General features: G+C 40.7%; 1 protein-coding gene across 20 annotated transcripts in view; it reads right to left on the minus strand.

The window, feature by feature from the left end:
• Window positions 1-26,326, minus strand: part of DST (dystonin) — a 613,928-nt gene that overhangs the window by 310,751 nt on the left and 276,851 nt on the right. For all 20 annotated transcript variants that reach the window (XM_056565774.1, XM_056565763.1, XM_056565758.1 and 17 more), the window contains one exon: window positions 12,821-12,987. In XM_056565774.1, coding sequence (XP_056421749.1) covers window positions 12,821-12,987 — 167 coding nt within the window. The remainder of the gene's footprint in view (window positions 1-12,820; window positions 12,988-26,326) is intronic.

Here is a 26,326-nt window from a genome sequence, read left to right on the forward strand (position 1 = left end):
TTCAATGACGGACATGGGAGCCAGCTCCGATGTCCGTCATTACCAGCAGATGTCAGCTGCTGATACCAGCAGGGATCTGCCGGTTACCGGTACGTCATAGGTCGGGAAGGGGTTAATTCACTATTCCTTGCATGCATAATTCAATCCCTGTTTTTTTGTAGTTGATAATGGAATTGTTGTTATTTTTAACCCCTTAAGGACTCAGCGTTTTTCAGTTTTTGCACTTTCGTTTTTTCCTCCTCACCTTTTAAAAATCATAATCCTTTCAATTTCCACCTAAAAATCCATATTATGGCTTCATTTTTGCACCACCAATTCTACTTTGCAGTGACATTAGTAATTTTAACCAAAAATCCATGGCGAAATGGAAAAAAAAATCATTGTGCGACAAAATTGAAGAAAAAAATGCCCTTTTGTAAATTCTGGGGGCTTCTGTTTCTACGTAGTACATTTTTCGGTAAAAATGACACTTTATCATTATTCTGTAGGTCCACACGGTTAAAATGATACCCTACTTATATAGGTTTGATTTTGTCGTACTTCTGGAAAAAATCATAACTATATGCAGGAAAATTTATACATTTAAAAACAGCCTCTTCTGACCCCTATAACTTTTTTAATTTTCCGCATATGGGGATGTATGGGGCAAATTTTTTGCGCAGTGATATGAAGTTTTTATTGGTTCTATTTTTGTTTTGATCTGACTTTTTGATTGCTTTTTATAAAAAATGTTATGGTATAAAAAGTGACCAAAAATATGCTATTTTAGACTTTGGAATTTTTTACGTGTACACCATTGACCGTGCTGTTTAATTAACAATATATTTTTATAGTTCGGACATTTACGCACACGGCAATACCACATATGTTTATATTTATTTTTATTTGCATCGTTTTTTTTTTGTTTTTATGGGAAAAGTGGGGTGATTCTGACTTTTATTAGGGAAGGGGTTAAATCACATAGGGGGCTATAACATTGCACACACTGATTTCCTACACTAATCACTGCCATGCATTAACATGGTATTGATCAGTGTTATTGCCGCTCAACTGCTCCTGCCTGGATCTCAGGCACGGAGCAGTCATTTAGCAATCGAACAGCGAGTAGGCAGGTAGGGATCCTCCTCGTGTCCTGCAAGCTGTTCGGTACGCCGCGGCGGTTTCACTGCGGTGGTCCCAAACAGCCCGACTGAGCTGCTGGTATAGTTTTGGTTTAACTTCAGACGCGGCGGTCAACTTTGATCGCAGCGTCTGAATGGTTAATACCGACATCACCGCGATCAGTGATGTCCGGTATTAGCCGTGGGTCCTGGCCATTGATGGCCGCCAGGAACAACCCGATGTGATATCGCGGGAGCTGGCTGTCGTTAAGGGGTTTTTATTTTTGTATAGTCTGCCTTGTATGATCTTATTTAAATGGCCACTGTTAGATTCAAAAAGGCAAAACATTAACCTTTCTAATATACTTTATAAGAAAATTGTATTTCCTTTTTATAGAAACAATGACTTATAAAATCATGGCTTTGTCCAAGCTGAAGCACAGGTATGGACAAAGTCCAGTGAGGGTGGGCTAGCACTCCTCTGTGCTCTCCTCTGTCTGATAGGACAGGAGAGAGCACAAAGGAGTACATATAAATTAGGGAAATAAAAATATTTCCTCTCTAATTTGGTAATAAGAAAGGAAGGCTAAAGTTGGCAGCAGTAGGGTCTTGCTGGTATAACAGCTCTTCTAAGCTGGTGAAGTCCACTGTGGGGGGAAAGGGAACTGGCACTACAACAGAGGGGAGTTATGGGCTGTGTTCTTTCTTTATGCCAGTTTCATGAAGTAGGAGACTAGAAGCAGCAATAGGGTTGGTGTTACACTACCACTGCAAGGAGAAGTCCTTCCTTTATATTTCTCATTACTTTTGAATCCACTTCTGGCTTTGGCTCAAAAACTGCCGTTTGTAACCTTTGCCACACAGAGGTAAAATCTGCCAAAGTTAACAACTGCGGTGTGGCTGCTGCAGGCTGACTTTGTGTATGTGGTTAAGAGACTCATATTATCCCTTTATAAGCAGCTGTGTACTAATCCAGCAGATTAAAGTATGTCTGCCACCAGTTTGGGCAAAATTAAACTGCTGGTTAGGCTCAATAGATGATGTTATTGTGTAATAAATTATACTTTTATTATCTTAAGGTGCTGCATCAATATGCAAATGAGCTCTTTAGGTCACTGGGGATGCGAATATCTCTAGGAGCACATCTATGTCTGCCTTAACCCCTTACATTTTTCCTTTAGCTAACATCTGACCTAGAAGAATGAGAAGGAGGAGATGGGTGGTCCAGGCGGTCATAGAGGTAGCTTGCATTTTCAATAATAAGCTTTTCCCAGACAATGATGCAGCACATCAAGATACTAAAGCTAACGTTAATTTCACAATAACATCCTTTATTCAGCAATTCCAATAGTTTAAAGGGGTATTCCAAGAAAAAAAATACTTTTTTAGCTTTTTTTTTTAATATCAACTGGCTCCAGAAAGTTAAACAGATTTGTAAATTACTTCTATTTGAAAAAACGTAATCCTTCCAATAATTACAAGCTGCTGAAGTTAAGTTGTTCTTTTCTGCCTGGCAACAGTGCTCTCTGCTGACATCTCTGCTTGTCTCGGGAACTGCACAGAGTAGAATTGGTTTGCTATGGGGATTTGCTTCTACTCCGGACAGTTCCCGACACAGGTGTCATCAGAGAGCACTTAGACAGAAAAGAAAAACTTAACTTCAGCAGCTCATAAGTACTGAAAGGATTAAGATTTTTAATAGTAATAATTTACAAATCTGTTTAACTTTCTGGAGCCAGATGATTATATATATATATATATATATATATATATATATAGTTTTTTTCCTGGATAACCCCTTAACTTAGCAAACACTAGTGGTAGACTCCCTTTAAGCTCTTGCAAGCAGCTTTGTCCTTCTTTAGCAGATCAACTCTTTAAAATCAGCTGGGCTGCATCATTTACAGGAAACATTTATTAAATGGCTGATGAATAACATTCTGTATGAAATAAAGTACAGGCTTTTTGTTGGAAGTGAGGAAAACTGTCACCTGATTTGCTCAATGCTGATTCCCTGTCCATTAGAATTCATTGGTGAATAAATTCACCAGGTTTATGATTTAGTTTTGGCAAATGGAAGGTAAAAAATAGTTGAATCAGATGAAAATTGCAAAATTGGTTATAACTACAGCAAAGGTTAGAACACATGAAGGTAGATCTGCATTTGTTTAGGTGCTGTGTTCACACTGTAATATGCATTTGTGGGGGATGCACAACAGCAAAAATCACAGACTAACATGTCATTGCAGAATTATACATGTAAGCAATTGTTTACGCATAATGACAAATAAATGCACTTCTGTAATATTTTAGGCAGCAGAAAGGGAATAAAAACAGAACTTGTTCCAAGCGCCAGACCCCTTGGAGTGGTCAGTCCAATAATGTAAACCAGTTAATTAAAAATAGCATTTATTCCAAGCACAGAACAACGTGTTTCAGACCTGAAACGGGCCCTTTATCAGGACAAAGTGTTGATGAAGGGCCCGTTTTGGGTCTGAAACGCGTTGATCTGTGCTTGGAATAAATGCTATTTTTAATTAACTGGTCTACATTGTTGGACTGACCCCCCCCCCCCCAAGGGGTCTGGAACTCCTTACTAAAGGGAAGGAGCACAAGTAAGCTTAAATAAAAATATAGTGTTAAGACACAGAAGAATACCTTATTAAAGATTATTACATCATGTGGGCACAAAGGGCAGCATTACTTAAAGGGGTACTTTGCTGCTCAGCGTTTGGAACAAACTGTCCCGAACGCTTGAGCCGGCGCTGGGAGCTTGTGATGTCATAGCCCCGCCCCCTCACGTCACGCCCGCCCCCTCAATGCAAGTCTATGGGAGGGGGCGTGACATCATGAGGGGGGGGCTATGACGTCAAGAGCTCCCAGCACCGGCGCCAGTGTTTGTAACAGTTTGTTCCAAATGCTGAGCAGCGGAGTACCCCTTTATGTGCGCTGGTACACAAGTAGCCTAAATAGAGTGTGAGGGCAAAAAAGAGGGTCTAAATAAAGTTTGAGGGCACAGAAGGGACCTGATTATAGTATGGTAGCAAAATTAGTCTAACTACAATAGGGAGAACAGAGAGAATTAATTAAAGGGGTAATCCAGGCATCATTTTTTTTAGCACTCCGTTATTGGAGATGATAAATAGATAGCTAGATAGTTAGTTAGCAACAGAAGAATGCAGCAGCACACTGCCAGCACAAGGATATAGGTGAAACATGAACATGCAGTTAAAACATGGAGAGCTATACAGCTATGGTGTAATAGATGCAAATGTGAAACTATGAAATAGTGAGGCACTTAGCTCGCAAATTTGTCTCCGCCGACTGCGAGCTAAGTGCCTCACTATTTCATAGTTTCACATTTGCATCTATTACACCATAGCTGTATAGCTCTCCATGTTTTATCTGCATGTTTATGTTTCACCTATATTTTTGTGCTGGCAGTGTGCTGCTGCATTCTTCTGTTGCTGTATATCTAGCCTAGTAGCATGCACCTGTAGGCCAGGTCCATATAATAGTTTGGTATCAACTAAAGTGCTGGCTGACTTATTCTTTGTCTAGATAGTTAGTTAGATAGATAAAAAATAAAGATGCTCAAATGACCCGTTTAGGAATTGGGCGCACATCAGAAGGGGCCTAACTTGATTGTGGAATCACAGAAGAGGCCTAACTACAGTGTCGAGGCACGGATGGGGCCTAGCTACAGGTGGGGGCACAAAAGGAGCTAGTTATGTGTGGACACAAATAGGAATAATTAAAGTGCAGGCACTAAATGAGGCAGTATTTCTGTGTGAAGTGTAGTTGCTGTTTGGGGCACTATGGATATGGATTGCATAGTGGTGGGGATAGTGCTGAAATGGCAGGGAGTCTACAGTATTTGTTTTATCAAATCCTGCAGTCATGGCTGAAGGAACTTTTCATGGCAGTCTGAGCTGGATGAAGGAGACAATAGAAGGAAGGGTCTCCAATCAGAGAAATCATCACCCATAAGTTACTGGATTCTGCTGCACTGTAATCACTTACACGGCCTGCAGAGCATCTGTGTAAGGATGATATCTACCACTGTATGGGGGCAATATTGGTCCGTATACAACGGTTTTATTTAGTAAGGTATGAGATTACTGTGTGATCCATTGTGTATGCATTATTCAGAGGCTCAGGAGAACAAACAATTCCTAACCATCTTTAGAGAACGTATCCTGTTCTCTATCCTTAGGAGAGCTGAACCTTGTTTTCATGTAAAAAGACATGCAGATTAAAGGATGTAAACCTAATGAGAAGAAAGTAATAATTGAGCTTATATAGTCATTAGGAGGCAAGCTTTCCTCCCTGTGCACCCTTTAGGTCCTCAGCAGTTGGTGCATGTTCTAGCCTTCTTTGCTCCAGTCAGAAGGAATGTAAGTCATGCACAGGCCTGAGCGCTGGAAACAAGTTTAAACAGTGTCATTTATAAATGTAGTGTGCTCGTGCTCAGTCACAAGCCTATAGACACATTTTTTTTCATATAATATAATACCCCCATTACCACAATATAATATCAGCTTCTACTTTATTAATCAAAGAGCACAAAAAGCGAACAGACCTGCAGATTGCTACAGGGCACTTTACACAAAATAAACAACACCAAAAGAAATTGGATTTAGCGACTCACAATGTTCTCTTTGTTATGGCATGTTTATGCAGAGTTATGTCTTACATGCCACTTAACACATTAACAAACAACATTGTAATTATTCGGAAGGTATTTTTTATAGGTTCACAGCTCAGCAACAGAGTCTGCTGTAGACAACTAAACATCTCCATGCTACTTTGAGTATTTAATTGTCACCTTTTTATAAGTACTTCAATGTTTTTTTAAAGGGCATCTGTCATCTAGAAACCACTATATAACTGCTAGCACGGTCATGTAGCACTGCTAGCAAGAGTAAAGAATAAGTAAAGAGTAAGAATAAGAGTAGAAGTATCGTATATACTCGAGTATAAGCCGAGTTTTTCATCACGATTTTTCGTGTTGAAAACGCCCCCCTCGGCTTATACTCGAGTAAACTGTGAGGGGTGGCTTAGCTGTGAGGGGATGGTCTGGGCAGTCCATCTTCGGCCATCTATGCTGCAGGGACCGTCCAGTGGGGAGTGTTAGTCGTTCCGGGCTGTCCATCTTCACCGGGAGGCCCTCTTCTCCGCTGGGGGCCGGCCACGAACTAGTGACGCTGCATTGACACCACCGCGCAGGGACATTCATGAGCTGGGATGTAACTGCGCGTCGTCGTCAAGGCAACGTCACTAGTTCGTGGCCGGCCCGGAGCGGAGAAGGGGGCCTCCCGGGGAAGAGGGCCTCCAGGTGGACATCCCGGAAAGACTAACCCTCCCCCTCCCCCCTCGTCATCATCCCCCCCCCCCATCATCACCACCTGTAAATCCCTTTCAGTTGTCTTCAACCTGCAGACCTTCAGATGCTTCAAAACTACGGCTGTCCGGGCATGCTGGGAGTTGTAGTTTTGCAACATCTGAAGGTCCGCAGGTTAAAGACCACTGAAAGGGATTTACAGGTGGTGATGATGGGGGGGGGGGGGGATGATGACGAGGTAGATGATGATGGGGTGATGATGACGGGGGTGTTAATGACGGGGTCTGGATGATGACAGGGGGGATGATGTATTTCCCACCCTAGGCTTATAGTCGAGTCAATAACTTTTCCGAGGTTTTTGAGGTGAAATTAGGGGCCTCGGCTTATATTCGGAACGGCTAATACTCGAATATACCTGTAATTCGCTTGTCTGTGGCCCCAATACAAAAACTAAAGTTTTAATTTGGCCAACTGAAAAGTAACAGAGGCTTGTGCCCCAGGCTGCATCTCGTCTCCTTATTTACATCCACTACTCCTTCTATGACTGACAGCCAATGCTCGCAGAGCACTGATGGTGCCACCTCTGCATCCAGCAAGCTCACTGTGTGTGCAGAGCAATATGTATGAACTGCAAATGGATGGAATATCGCCAGGACGTTCAGAGCCCTGGTTGTCAATCATAGAAGGTAAGGGCAGTGGAAGCAAGCAGGGAAAGGCATTAAATCCTGGGGCACTGACACGCCTCTTTGACTCTTCACACAAATAAAAGCATTTTTTCAGTACTGAGTCAACAGACAAGCTAATTACAGGTACCTTAAAGTGCTACATAACAGTGATAGCAGTTACAGCTGATTTTTAGGTGACAGATTCCCTTTAAGATAAAGAGACTACCATTAAAGGGGTACTCCAGAGTTTGACAATTTATAACCGGGATAGGGAATAAGTGTCTGATCATGGGAAGTTCGACCACTGGGACCCATTACGGATCTAAGTAACATACAGTGGTCCCTCAAGTTACAATATTAATTGGTTCCAGGATGAACATTGTATGCTGAAACCAATGTATCTTGAGACCATAACTCTATGGAAACCTGGTAATTGGTTCTGAAGCCCCCAAAATGTCATCCAAAAATAGGAAAAAGTGAGTATTAAACAAAAATAAGTAGATAACTAATATAGATAAAGCAAATCCTTACATAGAAAAGTAAGAAAGATCTGCTGGGAGTTATAAATCACTGTCTATGTAGAGGACAGGAGCTTCTTCAGGGTCCTGTACAGTACACAAAGTGGCCCAAAAAAAGTAAAATGAAGCCGCTCCCACCTGGAACAGCTATCCCTGGCACAGGTAAACAATACAGGGGTATGGAAATTATTATTATTTTTTTTAAAACTACTTGTCCACAGGACTAAAATGGAGCAAAATCTACTTGTACCTCATGACGATCCACTTGTCCGGGCCAATTTTCGCTTTTACACTCTAATTTTTTCCTCCTCGAACTATAATAGCCATAACTACAAACTATAATGATACCTTTCTAATTTTTCAATAACATATTCTCCAAACCAATATATATATATATATATATATATATATATATATATATATATTAGGTGAAGTGAAATTGAAATGGTAAAAGATAATTTTGCAGATTTGGTGGTTTTCTTTTCTACGCCATTTAGTAGTTTCATACTTTAGATCGCCTGATTACAGCAATACCAGATTTGTATAGTTTACATCATGTTTTACTAATTTAAGAATTTTTTAAATTGCCATTTTTTAACCCCTGTAGCTTTTTTTCCCCTGCATACCAGGCTGTATGAGGGCTAATTTTTTGCGCCATAATCTGTTTTTTTGTATCGGTACCATTTTGGTATTGATCTGACTTTTTAATAGCTTTTTATCTTTTTTTTTCTGAGATATTATAAAAATTGCAATTCTGTGATTTGGTATTTGTTTTTACATTTACCGTACGGGATACATAATGTTATATATATTTTTTTTCAAATTCAAAAAAGAACTTTATTAAGTTTTAACAGAAGGAAATCAAGGTACATAGAGCAAATAATGCAAAAACATAACACAGTCACAGTGACCACGTGGGTCCGGGTGAAGTGTGCACCGCTCGAGCAAATGAAACCGAAGTACAAGTAAATAACACAAAAATAAACCAGAATGGGGGATACTGGATGAAGAACAACAACATAATGTTATATTTTAATAGTTTGTACAATTATGCACGCAGCGATACTAAATATGTTTATTTTTATTATGTTTGCATGGTTTTATATAGGAAAAGGGGGTCATTTTAATTTTTAACAAGGAAGGGGTTAAGGTGTGTCTTTTAAACTTTTATTAAAACTTTTTTTTCTAACACTTTATTAGACTTTTAGAAGGAATCATTAGATTCCTCAGACAGATGAATAGATTCTATTGAACTCAATTGATCTTTGTGCTCTGCGATCCATTGATAGAGCCTGGTCCAGCCAGGCTCTATCAATGACAGATCCACGGGACAGCAGGAAGCAGAGGTAAGCCCTCCAGCTACCTGCACAGTGGATCGCCCGCCCGCGATCATGCTGCCGGGGGGTGATCCACCCCACTAGCCCACCCGGGAGCATTCACATGTCCCTTTAGACGCCGCTGTCAGCTTTCACAGCGGCAATATAAAGGGTAAATAGCCAGCCGTGGCGATCGCATGCTGGCTATTAGTGGCGGCCCCTGGCTACTGAAAACAGCCGGGGGGCTGCCAAGCATGGAGTGGGCAGGAGTCCGGAGCCCGCTCCATACAGACTGCTAAGCGCTGCATGCAGGCTGGAAACTTGCACTTCGTGCAGACTTGCGTCCGCTCCTCCCCTCAAGTCTCTGAAGCTAGAGCTGTGTGGAGCGAAGGCAGAGGACGCAGGTCTGCACGGGGAGAAAGAAGGCAGAGCAGGGAAGATAAGATGTACACAGCTTCTTATCTCCCCGCGCCCTGCTCTGAATTCGGAGGACGCAGGTTTTTACAGCTGGGGGCTGCAGAGTATGGGGCGGGTAGGAGTCAGAAGCCCGCTCCATACAGACTGCAGGGTGCCGCAGCGCTTGTCAGGTCCGGCCCTGCTTGCATGAAGCCAGGCTAAGGGACGGAAAAATTTAACTGCCCGGCGCCCGGAACTGCATGTCCCGGGCGTCGGGCGATAGGAATTCCACATCCCTGCAGTGGTACATAACATGGAGTACCTCCCTGTACTGTAGGCGGCGCTACCAGACAGTCAGTGGGTTTTACCAGTGAAATTCCCATTCCGATTGGTCGGTTCTTCCAGCCATTGACATGTTTTGCAGATCTGGACTGTCTGTAACATTGTATGTTGAGTCTGGTTTCAAGTTACAATGGTCCAGAAAAGACCATTGTATGTTAAAATATTGTATGTTGAAGGATCACTGTATAACAGTTTTATTTAGTTTTTTTTTGTGGGATCTGACAGGTGTGTCTTAATACATGAGATATATTCTATAAAAAAAAAATAATAAAAAAGTTCTATGTCCAATTAAACAGCTTTGTGTAGTTTATACATTTATGATTTCTTGCAGAACAGTTTCAGTGTTTTGATGCATTTGTCCAGAGGTTTTCGGTTCAGCATAGGAGGGACTGACACTTCTCAATGACTATGGGATTTTAGGTATGGTACCTAGTTAGACTCATCTCCATCTATAGTCATCAGTCTACTGCATCACCTAATTTATATGGATACATACATACCCAGAAAACTAAATGCTGGTGTGTTCCACCACATGCCCATATTCTTACTCATTCTGGAGAGAACACAATTATAATAATTATAATAAAACACATGGACTTATGAGAGACAAAATGCTTTTGTCTCTTGGCCAAGTCAGTCCTATTGTGGTGCCAGATTGGTGAATATTTATAAACATCTGAACTAGAAGTCATAAATCTACAATCTGGTGTGTGATATCCATTTTGTAATTGTTGCATCAAGCACAGACAAATAGAGGAGGTATTTTCAGACATAACACAATGGAGGTGGGGGGGAATTATTAAAGTATTTTAAAGGAGGAGACAAGTTGCTTACTGCAGCCAGTCAAGTCCAAATTCTCATGTTTCCAAGAGTATAAAATAACATTATGTATTTCCTCAGTATTATGACTCTATTTGAAGCCATATTGCCCTTGTCAGTGTTGAAACAACCAAGATTGTGTGTTTCACCTGTATTGTGTAATCCTAACATGTGTTGTACTCCTTTAAGTCATTGTAACCATAAAAGGGGTTATCTGGGCACCAAAACAGATTTATATTTGGCTGAGGTGGCTTGGAAAACAAACAAACTTTCCTACCTCTGTCTTCAAACTCCTGGTGTGATATAATTCGATCCTCCACTCATCCTGCTACTATTTATTTTAAAAATGGAATTGTTTTGGAAGTGAAAGCCATTCAGACAATCACTGACTGCAGTGCTATCCCATCTCAGACCTTTATTGGCTGAGCAGGACATCACTGCCAAGACAAGTCCATCTTGCAAGTAGGCAGCAGAGTGATGAGCAAATGAGGAAATGATGTCACATCAGGACCTGTGGGGTACTGAGGTAGGTAAGTATGTATTTTTTTTTTTTTTAATGCCACTCCCAGCCAAATATAAAAAAAATTTTAGTGCCCAAATAACCTCTTAAGTTTTCAATGCCAAAGTTTGTCAAGTAAATAACAAATGAGCTTAGCTATCTGAACTTCATTTGGTCTGAAATTGTGATATTTTAAAAGGGAACCACTGGAGAAACCCCACATTGCTTGAAATAAAAACTGGTATTGTTCTGTTTCTGAAAGAAAGTTTTTTTTTAATCATGTACAACCAATTTCAAGCAAAACCACACAAATAAGAAGCCATAATTCAAATAAGATCCAAATAACAACAATTGCTTATACATTAGAAAGAAAAATCATATAGAATATTCATTGCTTTTACATAGGACAAAAGACAAGAGTTTCCAATCAAATTTTCATGGGGAAAAAAGTGGCATCTGCTAAGGTTGTACACAAATATAAAAAAGGGGAGGAGCTCAACGCAAATATAGTAGTAAGAAAGCCTAAACCGAGGATACTGCGTTGCACCTACCCTTGTGCCAAAAGAATGTTTAGTAAAACAGAAAAAGATGCAGCCCTACTAGGTATAGGGGAAGCAGGAAAAATAGAAGGAATAAGAAGAAGTGTCTAAAACGTAACTAAATAAATTGTATTTATTGAATAATAGTCTCAATGATGTTCTACAGTCTGGGCAGGGCCCTTGCCACAGACTGAACAAAATATATTAAAAGAATATTAAGACATGTATTGTACATAAAAGATACATAAAATTTGCACTGTTGCAGGAAATAGATTGTTAAAAAGTCTTGGATTTAATAGTATATATTCAGGCTATTGGATTAACAGGGTCAAATAGCAGTTTTGGGAGCGCTGGAGGCTCCTGAGTAAATGCCCACTGTAACAGTTTGTGCGCGTAGACTGGGTAAATGAGGAACAAAGTTAGAAGATAAGACCCCTCTCGCACCTGCTCCCGTGCTACCGGGACTGAGAGGCATCCAGGACATCACCACCACCGGACTCCGTGCGTCTCTCTTACATCTTCCCGTGCCGTCGGGTCAAAGGGGACGTACCACAAATACATCTGCAAATGCTACCGTATGCCGGCAATCGTCCTCCGCCAGGAGCCGGTAAGAGGCACTAAGTGCCTGATCTTCTAACTTTGTTCCTCATTTACCCAGTCTACGCGCACAAGCTGTTACAGTGGGCATTTACTCAGGAGCCTCCAGCGCTCCCAAAACTGCTATTTCCTATTAATCCTATAGCCCGAATATATTCTATTCTATTAAATCCAAGACTTTTTAACAATCCATTTCCCGCAACAGTGCAAATTTTATGTATCTTTTATGTACAATACATGTCTTAATATTCTTTTAATATATTTTGTTCAGTCTGTGGCAAGAACATAGAACATCATTGAGACTATTATTCAATAAATACAATCTATTTATTTATGTTTTAGACACTTCTTCTTATTCCTTCTATTTTTCCTGCTTCCCCTATACCTAGTAGGGCTGCATCTTTTTCTGTTTTACTAAATCTGCTGAGGTTGGCCAACATAGATTGTCACTTCCCATACCCACAGAAAATGGAATGGGAAAGCCTACCAGTCTAGGGAGTGTTTGATTTCACAGATTTACTGGAATTTACCATAGTTATGGATGGCAATTTAATCTGGGACCAAAAAAAAAAAAACTTTTGTGTACATTTTTCTACATATGCTTTTTTACTATATTATTGTCAAATATTTATAGCTGCCTATATTAGTCATTTTTAGCAATACTGCTACATACACAATAACTCACCTGTATCTATGAATGATGGCATTAAAGAGTCGCCCATCTCGCCAACATGTGGTAAAGTTTTCACACCGAATTCCACCGTAGCCTTCAGTAGTTTGCTGTGTCCAAAGAAGAAGCTTCTCTTTGGCTGACATATCCTCTGACTCTCCAGTAACATGGATGTCAGAAATCTGGAAAAGAGTAAGTTACAACTATAACCTTGTTCAGTATAACATCCCCAGCCATTACATAATTGAGGTACAGCTTGCATCTGTTCTTTCAAATCTTGCAGAAAAACCATCAGAAATCCATGCCTCCAAAATTTAGAATGTCAACTGAGGGGATAGGGGATAAGTTTGAGATCGCGGGGGTCCGACCGCTGGGGCCCCCTGCGATCTCTCTGTACTGGGCCCCGGCTCCCGGCCCAGATAGCGGGTGTCGACACCCGCACGAAGCGGCGGCCGACACGCCCCCTCAATACATCTCAATGGCAGAGCCGGAGATTGCCGAAGGCAGCGCTTTGGCTCTGCCATAGAGTTGTATTGAGGGGGCGTGTCGGCCGCCGCCTCGTGCGGAGGTCGACACGCCCCCTTCCCGCGGGCTGTCGGGGCTCCGTACAGGAGATCCCCCCGCGATCTGCAACTTAGGATAGGGGATAAGGTGCTCACCACTGAGTCACCACTGGACTACTCCTTTAAGAAATCCTTCCGATTCTTTCACAAAACAGCATGTTAGAAATTTCTGGCAAATACATAAAAAAAAAGGAAAAACTAAATTTCACATGGACATTAAGTATTCAGACCCTTTGCTATGACACTTGAGAATTAGCTCTGGAGTCTCCCATTTCTCACTGCTGACAATATATATCAGAGGAAAATCCAAGTCATGAGGTAGAAAGAACTGCCTATGGAGCTCAGATACAGATTTATATGGAAGCACAGATCTGGAGAAAGCTACCAAAAATGTCAGTTGAACTGATCCACAGGAGCACAGTGGCCTCTATAATTCTTAAATGAAAAATGTTTAGAACAACCAGGACTAAATAATAAGGGGAAAGGGGCCTTAGTAAAAGTGGTGGGCAAGAACCCAATGGTTACTCTGGCTGAGCTCCAAAGATCCTGGAGTGGCTAGAACAAAACCTCTCCTCAACAAAAACCATGAAAGCCACCAGTTAAGACCTAAATGACTTGACTCAGAGAGTGCAAAACTGGATTGTATGGTCTGGTGAAATCAAGATTGAACTTGCAGTGCTCATTACTTGTCCAATACTATCCCTACAATGAAGCACGGTGGTCGCAGTATCATGCTTTAGGGGTGTTTTTCTGCGGCTGGAACAGAGAGACTGGTTGGGGGGAGGGGAAGCTGAATAAAGCCAAGTACAGAGATATTCTTTTTTGTAACTTATTTTTATTGTCAAAACAAGCGTACAAGAAAAGCAAAGCGCAATACAACTGCATCGTCAAGGACCAACAATTGTGCAACAGAAGATTTTTACTTTTAAACAAAACAATACAACAAACCATCAACCATTTCACCATCCACATATCTTCCTCACGCCTCTGTCTTCCTTTGAAAGTACACTTCAAGAGTACAGAGATACTCTCAATAAAGAAAACTGACTTAGAATGCCAAAGGTTCACATTGTAACAAGAACATGATCCCAAGCACAAGACCAAGACAAATCAGGACTGGCTCAGGGACAACTCTGTGAATGTCCTTAAAGGAGTACTTCGCCCTAGACATTTTATCCCCTATCCAAAGGATAGGGGATAAGATATCTGATCGCGGGGGTCCCGTGCGCTGGAAACCCCTGCAATCTCTCCTGCAGCGCCCCGTGTCATCTGCTGCACGGAGCGAACTTCGCTCCATGCCTGATGACGGGCGATACAGGGACCTGAGTATCGTGACGTCACCCCCCCGCCCCCTCATGACGTCATGCACAGCCCCCTCAATACAAGTCTATGGAAGTGCATGTGACAGCCGCCACACCCCCTCCCATAGACTTGCATTGAGGGGGCAGGGAGTCACAAGGGGGTGGGGATGTGACATCATGATACTCAGGCCCCTGTATTGCCCGTCATCAGGCACGAAGTGAAGTTCGCTCCGTGCAGCAGATGACACGGGGCGCTGCAGGAGAGATTGCGATCAGACATCTTATCCCCTATCTTTTGGATAGGGAATAATATGTCTAGGGGCAGAGAACACTTTTAAGTGGCCAAGCCAGAGCCTTGACTTGAACCCAATTGAACATCAATGGAGAAACCTGAAAATGGTTCCACTGATGGTTACTAAAAATAGTGAAAGAGACTGAAGACTTTCTGAATGCATTGTTTATAAAGTTTTCAAATCCAAACATTCAATTCAATAAAGTAATAAACCAGTCAAAAAGATGAGAAAACATTGACAATGCTTTCTTTACCACAGTCATAACATATAAATACTTATTGCAACTGCAGTCCTGGCTGTTCAAATACACTGCATATTTGCACTACAATACCAGAAAAAAAATTATAAAAGCACACTAAAACATTGAACTTTTTTTTAGAACAATATCATATTTCTTTAATTTATAAAACTTCAATTTATATTTTTGTACTTTTTCCCTGCTTTCATTAGTTGAAATAAGATCTCTTGCTTTATCCACATAGAAAATTTCATGTCGAAAAAAATCGAACATGTCTAGAACACCCATAGCATTAGCTAAATGTAAATTTGTCTTATTATCTATAACTTTATATTTGCAAGGTATCAAGAGAGTTCTATAATGTTTTATAATCCATGGGTATAAAAATTATAAAAATAAGAGATAAGGAACTAAAAATGTTATACTTTTGGCAAATTATTTGGTATTCTCTGTACATGACTCAGGGAAACAATTAATGGAGGGCAAAGGTCAAACCTTTATCCTTTATGAGCCACATTCAATTAGTAGGATGCTATACCAAAAAAAATTAGCAAAAAACTACGAGTTTGGAAACATTACTGATACATATTATGTGGTTAAATTTAATGCTGATATTATACAAAAAATGGCACTGATCCATGTATAGGATATTTCTGCCATAATGTCAATTGCTATATAGTCAGAACTCAGAACAGCCATGGCAAGCAACCCAGTAGAGTGTGGTGAGCCATATGGATTTTAAGACACTGATCGTAGACCAATGATCTAGAAAATTGTCTCCCAAACTCTTTACCGTAGTGATGGCTGGAGAGGCCTTGAACACAAATTCCCTTCCCAGCAAACACACTTCTTGCCATAGAGGTAGTCAAAGCATTACGTTATATTCTGGTCAAGATGTGTGAACTGCTTTGCCAGAATTAAAAAAATGTTGCCATCCCTACTGTTTGCAGAAACTTTCTACATTTTAGATCTTGCTACATAGAGTTTGTAAGGAGTAATAGAATGCATGCCTGACCACCCCTCCATACAAGCTCCTCCTCACTGGGGAAACAGGGCACCAGGGTCCCATTCATAGCATCATTATATTTCTGGTGGTGGACTCCAAACTATTTTCACACGTCAAGTGAATATGTGATAATTTTTTTTAAGGAAACTGTCAGATATTTTCTACTGCACTATCCACAGTACTGGTGGATACTGCAGGAGACGCTGATTAAAAAGAGCCCTACCTTACCTGGATCCGCCCGGCCGTGCGCCCGCAATTGTAGTTTTATTCTATGTGTATATCTTGCTGTAACTTGCACGGGCGGGGCTTCTGCACTGACGTCATCCCCCTTCCCTCCAGTTAGGAGCGGCGAAGAGAGGGAGAATTGGGGGGGAGGGGGGATGAATATGCTTACATCAGTGCCAGTTAACCTGCAGAAGCCCCGCCCGTGCCAGTTACAGCAAGATATACACATAGAATAAGACTACAATTGCGGACGAACAGCCAGGCGGATCCAGGTAAGGTAGGGCTCGTTTTAATCAGCATCTCCTGCAGTATCCACCAGTACTGTGGATAGTGCGGGAGAAAATATCTGACAGTTTTCCTTTAAGAAGCAAAACGAAGAAGCAATAGATTTGTAAATTAAAAAAAATCCCAATCCTTACAGTACTTAGCTGCTGTATAATACACAGGAAGTTCTTTTCTTTTTGAATTTCCTTTCTGCCTGACCACAAGTGCTCTCTGCTGACACCTCTGTCCATTTTAGGCACTGTCCAGAGTAGGAGCAAAGCCTCATAGCAAACCTCTCTTGCTCTGGACAGTTCCTGACATGGACAGAGGTGTCAGCAGAGAGCACTTGTGGTCAGGCAGAAAGGGAATTCAAAAAGAAAAGAACTTCCTTTGTATTATACAGCAGCTGAAAAGTACTGGAAGAATTGGGATTTTTTAATAGAAGTAATTTACAAATCTGTTTAACTTTCTGGCACCAGTTCATTTAAAAGAAAATGTTTTCCAGTGGAGTACCCCTTTATATCCACAGAGACCAATCCACACCTTATCATCCAGATTTTGCTGTGGATTTGCTGCTGCAATTGCATTTCTGTCACACAATCCACAACACAACAACCTTACTAAGGGTTTTTAATGCTCCACTGAATGGGGCAAATCCACAAAAATTTGCAGCAGATCTGCAACATAAATTCATCTACTGCACATTTTAAGCACCTTTCCACAGGTAAATTTTGCATATTCTTTGCAGATATTCTTCATAGCGTGTAAAAGAAATTCCACTCACAATGCTGGTACTGTAATAGGCAGCTGTGGATATTCTAAAGCACATGTAATAAGTTACCCTAAGGCTGGGTTTCTACTTGGTAGTTTTTTTTGTTTTGTTTTTGTGGATTCAAAAGAAATGAGAAATATAAAGAAAGGACTTATACTTCTCCTTCTTGCTGCCAAGAAACCAAGTCTAAGGCCCAATTCCCATGGCAGAATTTCTAGGCGGGAAAAAAATCTGCAATGAAAATTCTGCTGCATGCATTGTACAGCAGAATCCCACTGAAAACAATGGTGGTCTGCTGCAATAAAATTTTAGAGCAGAATTTTTCAGTCATATTCGGCTCAGAAATTCTGCCCTGTGAATGGGGCCCTAAAGGTACCCCCACACATCTTGTAAATGTTGCAGATTTTCCATAGCGGAGTTTCAGTCCTCAGTGTGTATTTTGATGCAAATTATTTGCTGAGGATAGCCATATGGAGTATGCAAATGAAATTTGATAGACACACATTTAACAATCCCCACTTGCAGCTCTTTCACAGCAAAATCCACAACACTGCATATTCCATTTGGATTTAGTTTTCCCATGACTGACATACTGCTGATTAGAAATCTGGACAGCGTGCAGACGTTTTCTGCAATGTATGAATACATTTTTTACTTTCTTTTTTATTTTATCAGCTTCACAACTACTGTAAAATAAGCATTTCCATTACATGTAATCTTACTCTAATGGTTAACCAACAATGACTGAAAAGTGTGAAGACAGACGAAACCTTAAAGGGGTACTCCGGTGAAAACCTTTTTTCTTTTAAATCAACTGGTGGCAGAAAGTTAAACATATTTGTAAATTACTTCTATTAAAAAATCTTAATCCTTCCTGTACTTATTTGCTGCTGAATACTACAGAGGAAATTATTTTCTTTTTAGAATAATCTCTGATGACATCACGACCACAGTTCTCTCTGCTGACATTCTTATAATAATAATAACGCTTTATTTATTGTTGTCCTTGGTGGGATTTGAACCCAAGTCCCCCGCACTGCAAGGCAGCAGTGCTAACCACTAAGCCACCATGCTGCCCTTAGCATACATCTGCTATGCATGGTTGCTAAAATGGACAGAGATGTCAGCAGAGAGCACTGTGTTTGTGATGTCATCAGTGTTCCAAAAAGAAAGGAATTTCCTCTGTTGCATTCAGCAGCTAATAAGTACTGGAAGGATTAAGATTTTTTAATAGAAGTAATTTACAAATATGTTTAACTTTCTGCCACCAGTTGATTTAAAAGAAAAAAGGTTTTCACCGGAGTACCCCTTTAACCCCTTAAGGACTCAGCCCATTTTGGCCTTAAGGACTCAGACAATTAATTTTTTACGTTTTCATTTTTTCCTCCTCGCCTTCTAAAAATCATAACTCTTTTATATTTTCATCCACAGACTAGTATGAGGGCTTGTTTTTTGCGCGACCAGTTGTCCTTTGTAATGACATCACTCATTATATCATAAAATGTATGGCGCAACCAAAAAACACTTTTTTGTGGAGAAATTAAAACGAAAAACGCAATTTTGCTAATTTTGGAAGGTTTCATTTTCACGCTGTACAATTTATGGTAAAAATGACTTGTGTTCTTTATTCTGAGGGTCAATACGATTAAAATGATACCCATTATTACATACTTTTATATTATTGTTGCGCTTAAAAAAAATCACAAACTTTTTAATCAAATTAGTATGTTTATAATCCCTTTATTTTGATGACCTCTAACTTTTTTATTTTTCCGTATAAGCGGCGGTATGGGGGCTCATTTTTTGCGCCATGATCTGTACTTTTTTTTTATACCACATTTGCATATAAAAAACTTTTAATACATTTTTTATAATTTTTTTTTAATAAAATGTATTAAAAAAGTAGGAATTTTGGCCTTTTTTTTTTTTTCGTTCACGCCGTTCACCGGACGGGATCATTAACATTTTATTTGAATAGTTCGGACATTTACGCACGCGGTGATACCAAATATGTCTATAAAAAAAGAATTTACGCTTTTTGGGGGTAAAATAGGAAAAAAAGGACGTTTTATTTTTTTATTGGGGGAGGGGATTTTTCACTTTTTTTTTACTTTTACTTTTACATTTTTTTTTACACTTGAATAGTCCCCATAGGGGACTATTCATAGCAATACCATGATTGCTAATACTGATCTGTTCTATGTATAGGACATAGAACAGATCAGTGTTTTCGGTGATCTTCTGCTCTGGTCTGCTCGATCACAGACCAGAGCAGGAGACGCCGGGAGCCGGACGGAGGAAGGAGAGGGGACCTCCGTGCGGCGTTATGAATGATCGGATCCCCGCAGCAGTGCTGCGGGCGATCCGATCATTCATTCAAATCGCGCACTGCCGCAGATGCCGGGATCTGTATTGATCCCGGCACCCGAGGGGTTAATGGCGGACGCCCGCGGCGGGTCCCTGGCTGCGATCAGCAGCCGGGATCAGCCGCGCATGACACGGGCATCGCTCCGATGCCCGCGGTTATGCACAGGACGTAAATGTACGTCCTGGTGCGTTAAGTACCACCTCACCAGGACGTACATTTACGTCCTGCGTCCTTAAGGGGTTAATGACCATAAAGCTGTCCTTGGAAAAAAATCTATTTTTAGAACATTCAGTTTATAGACATTGATTTCTTAGGCAGCACCAAAGCAGAATGCTCTGTCTCAAGTCAAAGCTAACTATATTAAATTCAATCGAGGGACTTCTTTGTAGCTTTTACATGGAAAAGATAGACTATTCCTACCTCTGCACTATAAAAATAGTGTAACTATAACCACACAACAGGAGTGCTGTCACATGCAGCATTGAATTACAGCTCACTAAGCAGGCAGTGCCACCGAATGCACATACACGGACTTTTCTGGTATGCACAAGGACACTGCTCAGTCACAATGCCAGTGTTCTTGCGGAGACACTGGGGGGTATTTATCAAAGGATTTATGTGTTGTTTTTTTCACGTAACTTTTGCGCAATACTTTGGCGCAGTGTATTTTTGCGCCAAAGTTTGGCCCATCTTCTCCACTGTAATTTTTACAACTTTCTCAAAATCACACGGTCCTGTGTGTGATTTTAACTTTAGTCAGTAATTCATCATTTGCGCCAATCGATCTTTGGCGCAAATCCCGTTTTTTTGGGTGCAAATCCCCGCCAAGAAATTTTGCACATGGAAAACACACTTAGCAATGTCAGAAAATGTAAAGGCGTCAAAATACATTAAAAAATTTTTGGGGGGAAAGCAGCGACGCCTCCAGGGCTGCTCAATACTATCCTGCGACATAGTTGTCTCTGAGGAACCTTCACCCTCCGTTGAGCCAGCATTGGACATGGCCGCACAGGTTCAGGAAAGGTAAGCACTAAAGCAGTGGTCTCCAACCTGCGGACCTCCAAATGTTGCAAAACTACAACTCCCAGCATGCCCGGACAGCCAACGGCTGTCCGGGCATGCTGGGAATTGTAGTTTTGCAGCATCTGGAGGACCGCAGGTTGAAGACCACTGCACTAAAGTAACAAAAAAAAAAAAAAACTACCCAAGTTGAAAATAAAATCCATTTCACATGATATATATATATATATATATATATATATATATATACATAAACCCCACAAAAGAAAATAACTCATGTCGCTTGCTGATATACTGCAGGAGGGACTCCGAAATGGCTGCTCTGGGAACATTTGAGCCAAAATTACTAACAATTTGCACCAAATGATAAATTTGGTGCATGTCCACGAAAACCAAAGTGAAAAATAAAGGGTAAAAAGAAACTGTCAACAGGCAAAATTGATAAATACCCCCACTGTGTTTTACAGCCTTTATATTTCTATAATGTGCCTCTTTTACTGGCCATGCAACTACTTCAATCCTTAGAAGTCTTCCATAAATACCAGAGCAAAGTTCAGCTGCTGGGAACCTCTCATGTGTGACTGTGTGAAGGTCTAAGCCACTCCGATTTATTTGCTCCCAATAGCTTTATTATGATCTCTGAAAGCTGACATTAACCACTTCTTGTGCTGTCATTTGGAAAACATTTGGAACAGACATAAGTATCAAATAAAGGAACCGGAATAGCAGAATTATTGGCTGAGTGCCTTGCTCTCGTTACCTGACAGGATGGTGAAGGCACGTAGTGAACCTGTTCATCTTTTGGCACATGTGGTACAATTGCGGTGAAGGAAGGCCTTGTTATCTCCCCAGCTGTGAAATATCTGGCATACACTACACAACCACTGCTCTTCACTTTTCTCACCCCCTTCACATCACTTTTCTGTGGTTCTTCAGCTAAGAAACCGTTATGACTTTCCCACTGTGCTGAAACTCGGTCAATGGACGACAGGCTCGAAGCCTTTCTCGTACAGCAAGCATCCACATACGCAAGGAATGTTACTTTACTTGGAATGTTTGGGAAGGAAAGTTCTCTGACTGCAGCAAAGTTTTCCAGGGAAACAACTCCTTTCTGTGCACTCGGCTTGGTGTTTAGGGTGTGCGATTCACAATGTAATGGCACAGGGCTGTCCTTGACTGAGGACCTGACACTTGAGCAATGCTTGGCGGGCTCTTCTCTAGTAGTAGGACTATTGGAGTAAGGACAGATAACAGACACAAGAACATCCTCTGGGTTGTAGCCATCTCCTCTCTTCTCTGTAACAGTGCCTGTGGCCTCAGCTCCATCACAACTCTCTGCTTCTTTCCTTTTGTCTGATTTTCTTCTTCTGAAAAACTTCCTGCCTGACGAATTCTTAGCAGGAGTGAAAGGAGCCTTTGCTGGATCAATGTAGTATTCCTCCTTCTCAGCTCGCACACATCCACAGACATTTCCCATTTGTATGGGGGATAGGTCACATATCAAAAGTAGATCAGATCTGCTGCACAGAGCTACTAAGTCAGCTAAGCATCCTGATTCTTCTCGGAGATCACTCCCCAGCTCTGCAGGAAGCAGCCATTTTGGTAGCTGAGAAATGCACACGTAATAAATGTCATGGCACTGTGCCCAGTCCAGGCCTGGGTCTGATTAGACACTGACTTATTTCTGGCCACCAATCCTCTTAGACGAACATATAACGGCCTCTGTGCTAAAGTATGAAGTACAACAGATTAGCTTTCGCAGGCAGGGCCCATACAGGCATGTGACCGAGAAGTGCCAGATGCATTTTCGTTTTCCCTCATTCCCTTGTAGCTCCCTGTCACACAGCATGACTCATATTAACCTTTGGAACCATTAGGTGGAATTACTGGGAACAAATAAAAAAGATAATGAGGTAAACAGCTTAGTTCTCTCTTAACTGATTGAATTGGTTTTCATTGTTTCCGTTGTATGGTGAGGGGTTAACCATCTCCAAAGGATAGGACTGTAATTCTTATGTAAGTAAAATGATAGCACTGCAGCCCTACATTGACTACAGATGGGGATGAGAAAGAAAATAATCATGTCTATTCATGGGTAGTATTGCAGAGATTAATATCGGACAATATGTCATTCTTTGAAGTTGGCCAACTGAGTATTTCATAGAATAACCTGGATGTCGGCTAACAGGGTGGCATCTGAATGGGGTGTTCTAAATGTACGTTTAGATGTTAGATCTCAATGCTCTACATGGAGCTTACACAAATCCATAACCCTGTCGAACAAACAACTCCATGCATGGAACTGAATTTTCAGTTATAGAAATTTCTCTGCCGCAAGTATATATATATATATATATATATATATATATATATATATATTCAGAAACAATGCAGCACTACTTCACCATTAGATGCCCGATGCCAGCGCCCCGACTCGATCAAAGTCCATATAATAGAAAACAATGGCGCAGCACTCCAAAATTGCAAAAAAGTGTAAAAATGTATTCCTTCATGTCAAGATTCAATGCGACGTTTCAGCTCCCCACTGGGGAGCTGAAACGTCGCTTTGAATCTTGACATGAAGGAATACATTTTTACACTTTTTTGCAATTTTGGAGTGCTGCGCCATTGTTATATATATATATATATATATATATATACACTGACAAATGGGAAAATTTCTGACATGGACCCATCAATAGGTGCAGCAAGGTAGGTACATATTATATTAAGGGGCTGACCTATGATTTGTGGCCCTACATGATGCACATCTAAAAGCAGGCTGGGTGTGACCTCAGCAAAAGGCACACATCATTACAGCGGGCACAGATTGTGGAAGCTAGATAATATCTGGCACTATGCAAAGCACATTCTGTATTTGAGATATATATATATATATATATATATATATATATATATATATATAGCACTTCCATTGCTATATGTGTTTGTGGGGGGTGGGGGGATGGGTCATTCCACATTTGTATGAATCAATTACACAGAATGGGTTGATCTAGTTTTGTGGAGCTTGATTTCTGACAAGTGACAGTACTGAGTAAACACACACTTTAAAGAGAAGTGACTTATCCCTGGTTAGAAGCGCTGGTCTGATCAGCAGATTAGATATTTGTCACTTACTGTGTCTTTTGAGAAGGTGATCATTCTTAATTTTAGGATAATCCCTTCAAAAAAATGGGAGATTCCAACTTCAGACATGTATGGTTTTTGGTTTTGTTCACAATGCACCTGGACTATGTATTAGAAATATACCTTGTATTTCCTGACTTATACCTCCATTATATATGCCACAGTATAGGAATAGTGGCATACACTGATCACAATGTAAAAAAAAGTATACATTATTCACAGTGGTCCACTGTATAGGAAAGCAAAATTCCACCTCTGTGAACCCCATTTGCAGGAAGAATGGGAGTGATCAGAGGTGATCATGCATGTCCAAAATGTTTTCATTTAGAGTACATTCACATGTGCATATTTTTGCTGAAGATCTGCTGCAGATTTGCTGTAGAAGATTTTGCTACCTATTAAAGTCAATGGGCAGCAAAAATATGCACGTGTGAACATACCCTTAGGCTAGGGTCACACATGCTGTATTTGCTACTGTGTAATTACCAACCCATTGAAGGCAATGGGTAGAAAATACGCAGCTGATTTTGCTACTCATTGACTTTAATGGGTAGGAAAAAATGAAGCAGCAAATACTCAGCAAAATATGGCATGTGTGTCCCTACCCTGACCCAGAGAATCTGTCAGCTTCTATTCATGATATAAAGTACAGAGACTTTATATCATAAATAGAAGCACTAAAAACGTACCTGTCATAGTGCAAAAAATAAAAGTGATATGTCACTCAATACCTAATCCTGATCATGTACATATCATTTGTATGTGTCTTGGACCTATATATCCCTAACAAATAGCATTTATATGTTGCTCACTTGCTTTGTGTTCCTGCCTTATGGAGGGGGATTGTCCATCTCTCTCCCTCACTGTGATGACTCATCTGCTCTGTGTCTGGGAGCAGCCTGGCTATCTGCAAATACTGCACAGTAGTTTTTATGCATACATTTTCTATCTTTTCCTATTAAAGCTGGATGCTAATCAACATAGCTGTCATTATGCATGTAATTCAGCTTTCACTGACTCCTGAATGTCTGATCAGCTTCTTTGTCACTGAGGAGACAGAGAAAGCTTTGGCTATTCAAGCATGCTGGGAGTTGTAGTTTTGCATTGTGTTAGAGCAGTGTTGCCTTTAACTGTTGCAAAACTACAACTCCCAGCATGCCCACACATCCTTTGTCTGTAGTTTTGCAAGAGCTGGAGGCACACAGCTGGAGAATACACAGCTATAAAACAGAGTTTTAAAAAGACTGTACCCCCAGCTGTTGCAAAACTACAACTCCCATCATATTTTAGTCAAATTTACATTTTTTTAAATAAATGTATATTTAAAAACGTCATCTGATCAGTAGTACTACAAAATATAAAAAGTTTTTCATAATGACAGTGCCAATGACACGGTCCCAGGGGAAATCATAATTTTATAAGCTGTGAAAAACCCATCAACACTAACAAAAGTATGTTTGATATTGCTGTCCTGTCCCCTGTCTGATGGTGTCTGCAGCTCACATCATAAATAAGAGCTAACAGATTTTTGCATAGGTTAGTTACTTGCCCACACTCAAACACCGATTTTGGGAAGACCTTTTTGCACCTTTGTGCACCAGGCTTAATATAGCTCTACTGGTAAACCTACTGTTGTTGGTGTTACATGTGGCCCCGACTAACACCATAGTGACTCTACTGAGATACACGATCATCCTGGTGGACGTTGTTATACTCATATGTTTCATGTATGTACATCAGCATGTACATTGCACTGGTAAAATGCCTGTAGGTGGGCTTATCACCATGGGGGGAGGGGGGGGGATATGGCTGTACAGCTGATCAGTGGATCATTTATCACTGAAAAGCATGCACCTATTAGCCACCTAGCATCATATCTCTACATATACAGTACTGCTCTCTATCGGTATGACATGTACTGGATGGCTCTCTACCTGTGCAATATGTACGGCGCTGCTCTCTACCTTTACTACATGTACTATACGGATCTCTACCTGTACCAAATGGTTCACTTGCTGTACTACTGTATGGCTCATCACATGTACCACATGTGTTGTACAGCTCTCTACTTGCACTATGTGTGCTGTACAGCTTACTAACTGTACTACATGTAGTATGCAGCTCACTTCCTGTACTATATATAATTAACTACTGCTGCTTTAACTACACAACATGCTCTGTACTGCTCTTAAACTGTGCCACATGTACTGTACAGCTCTCTACTTCTATTACATGTATCACTGATTGATAATATATTTATTATTCTGCTTCCTACCCATCTTACATTTACTCTACTTTTATGCACCTGTACTACATAAACTGTA

This window comes from Hyla sarda, chromosome 3, assembly GCF_029499605.1.
Source record: "Hyla sarda isolate aHylSar1 chromosome 3, aHylSar1.hap1, whole genome shotgun sequence".
NCBI lineage: Eukaryota > Metazoa > Chordata > Amphibia > Anura > Hylidae > Hyla > Hyla sarda.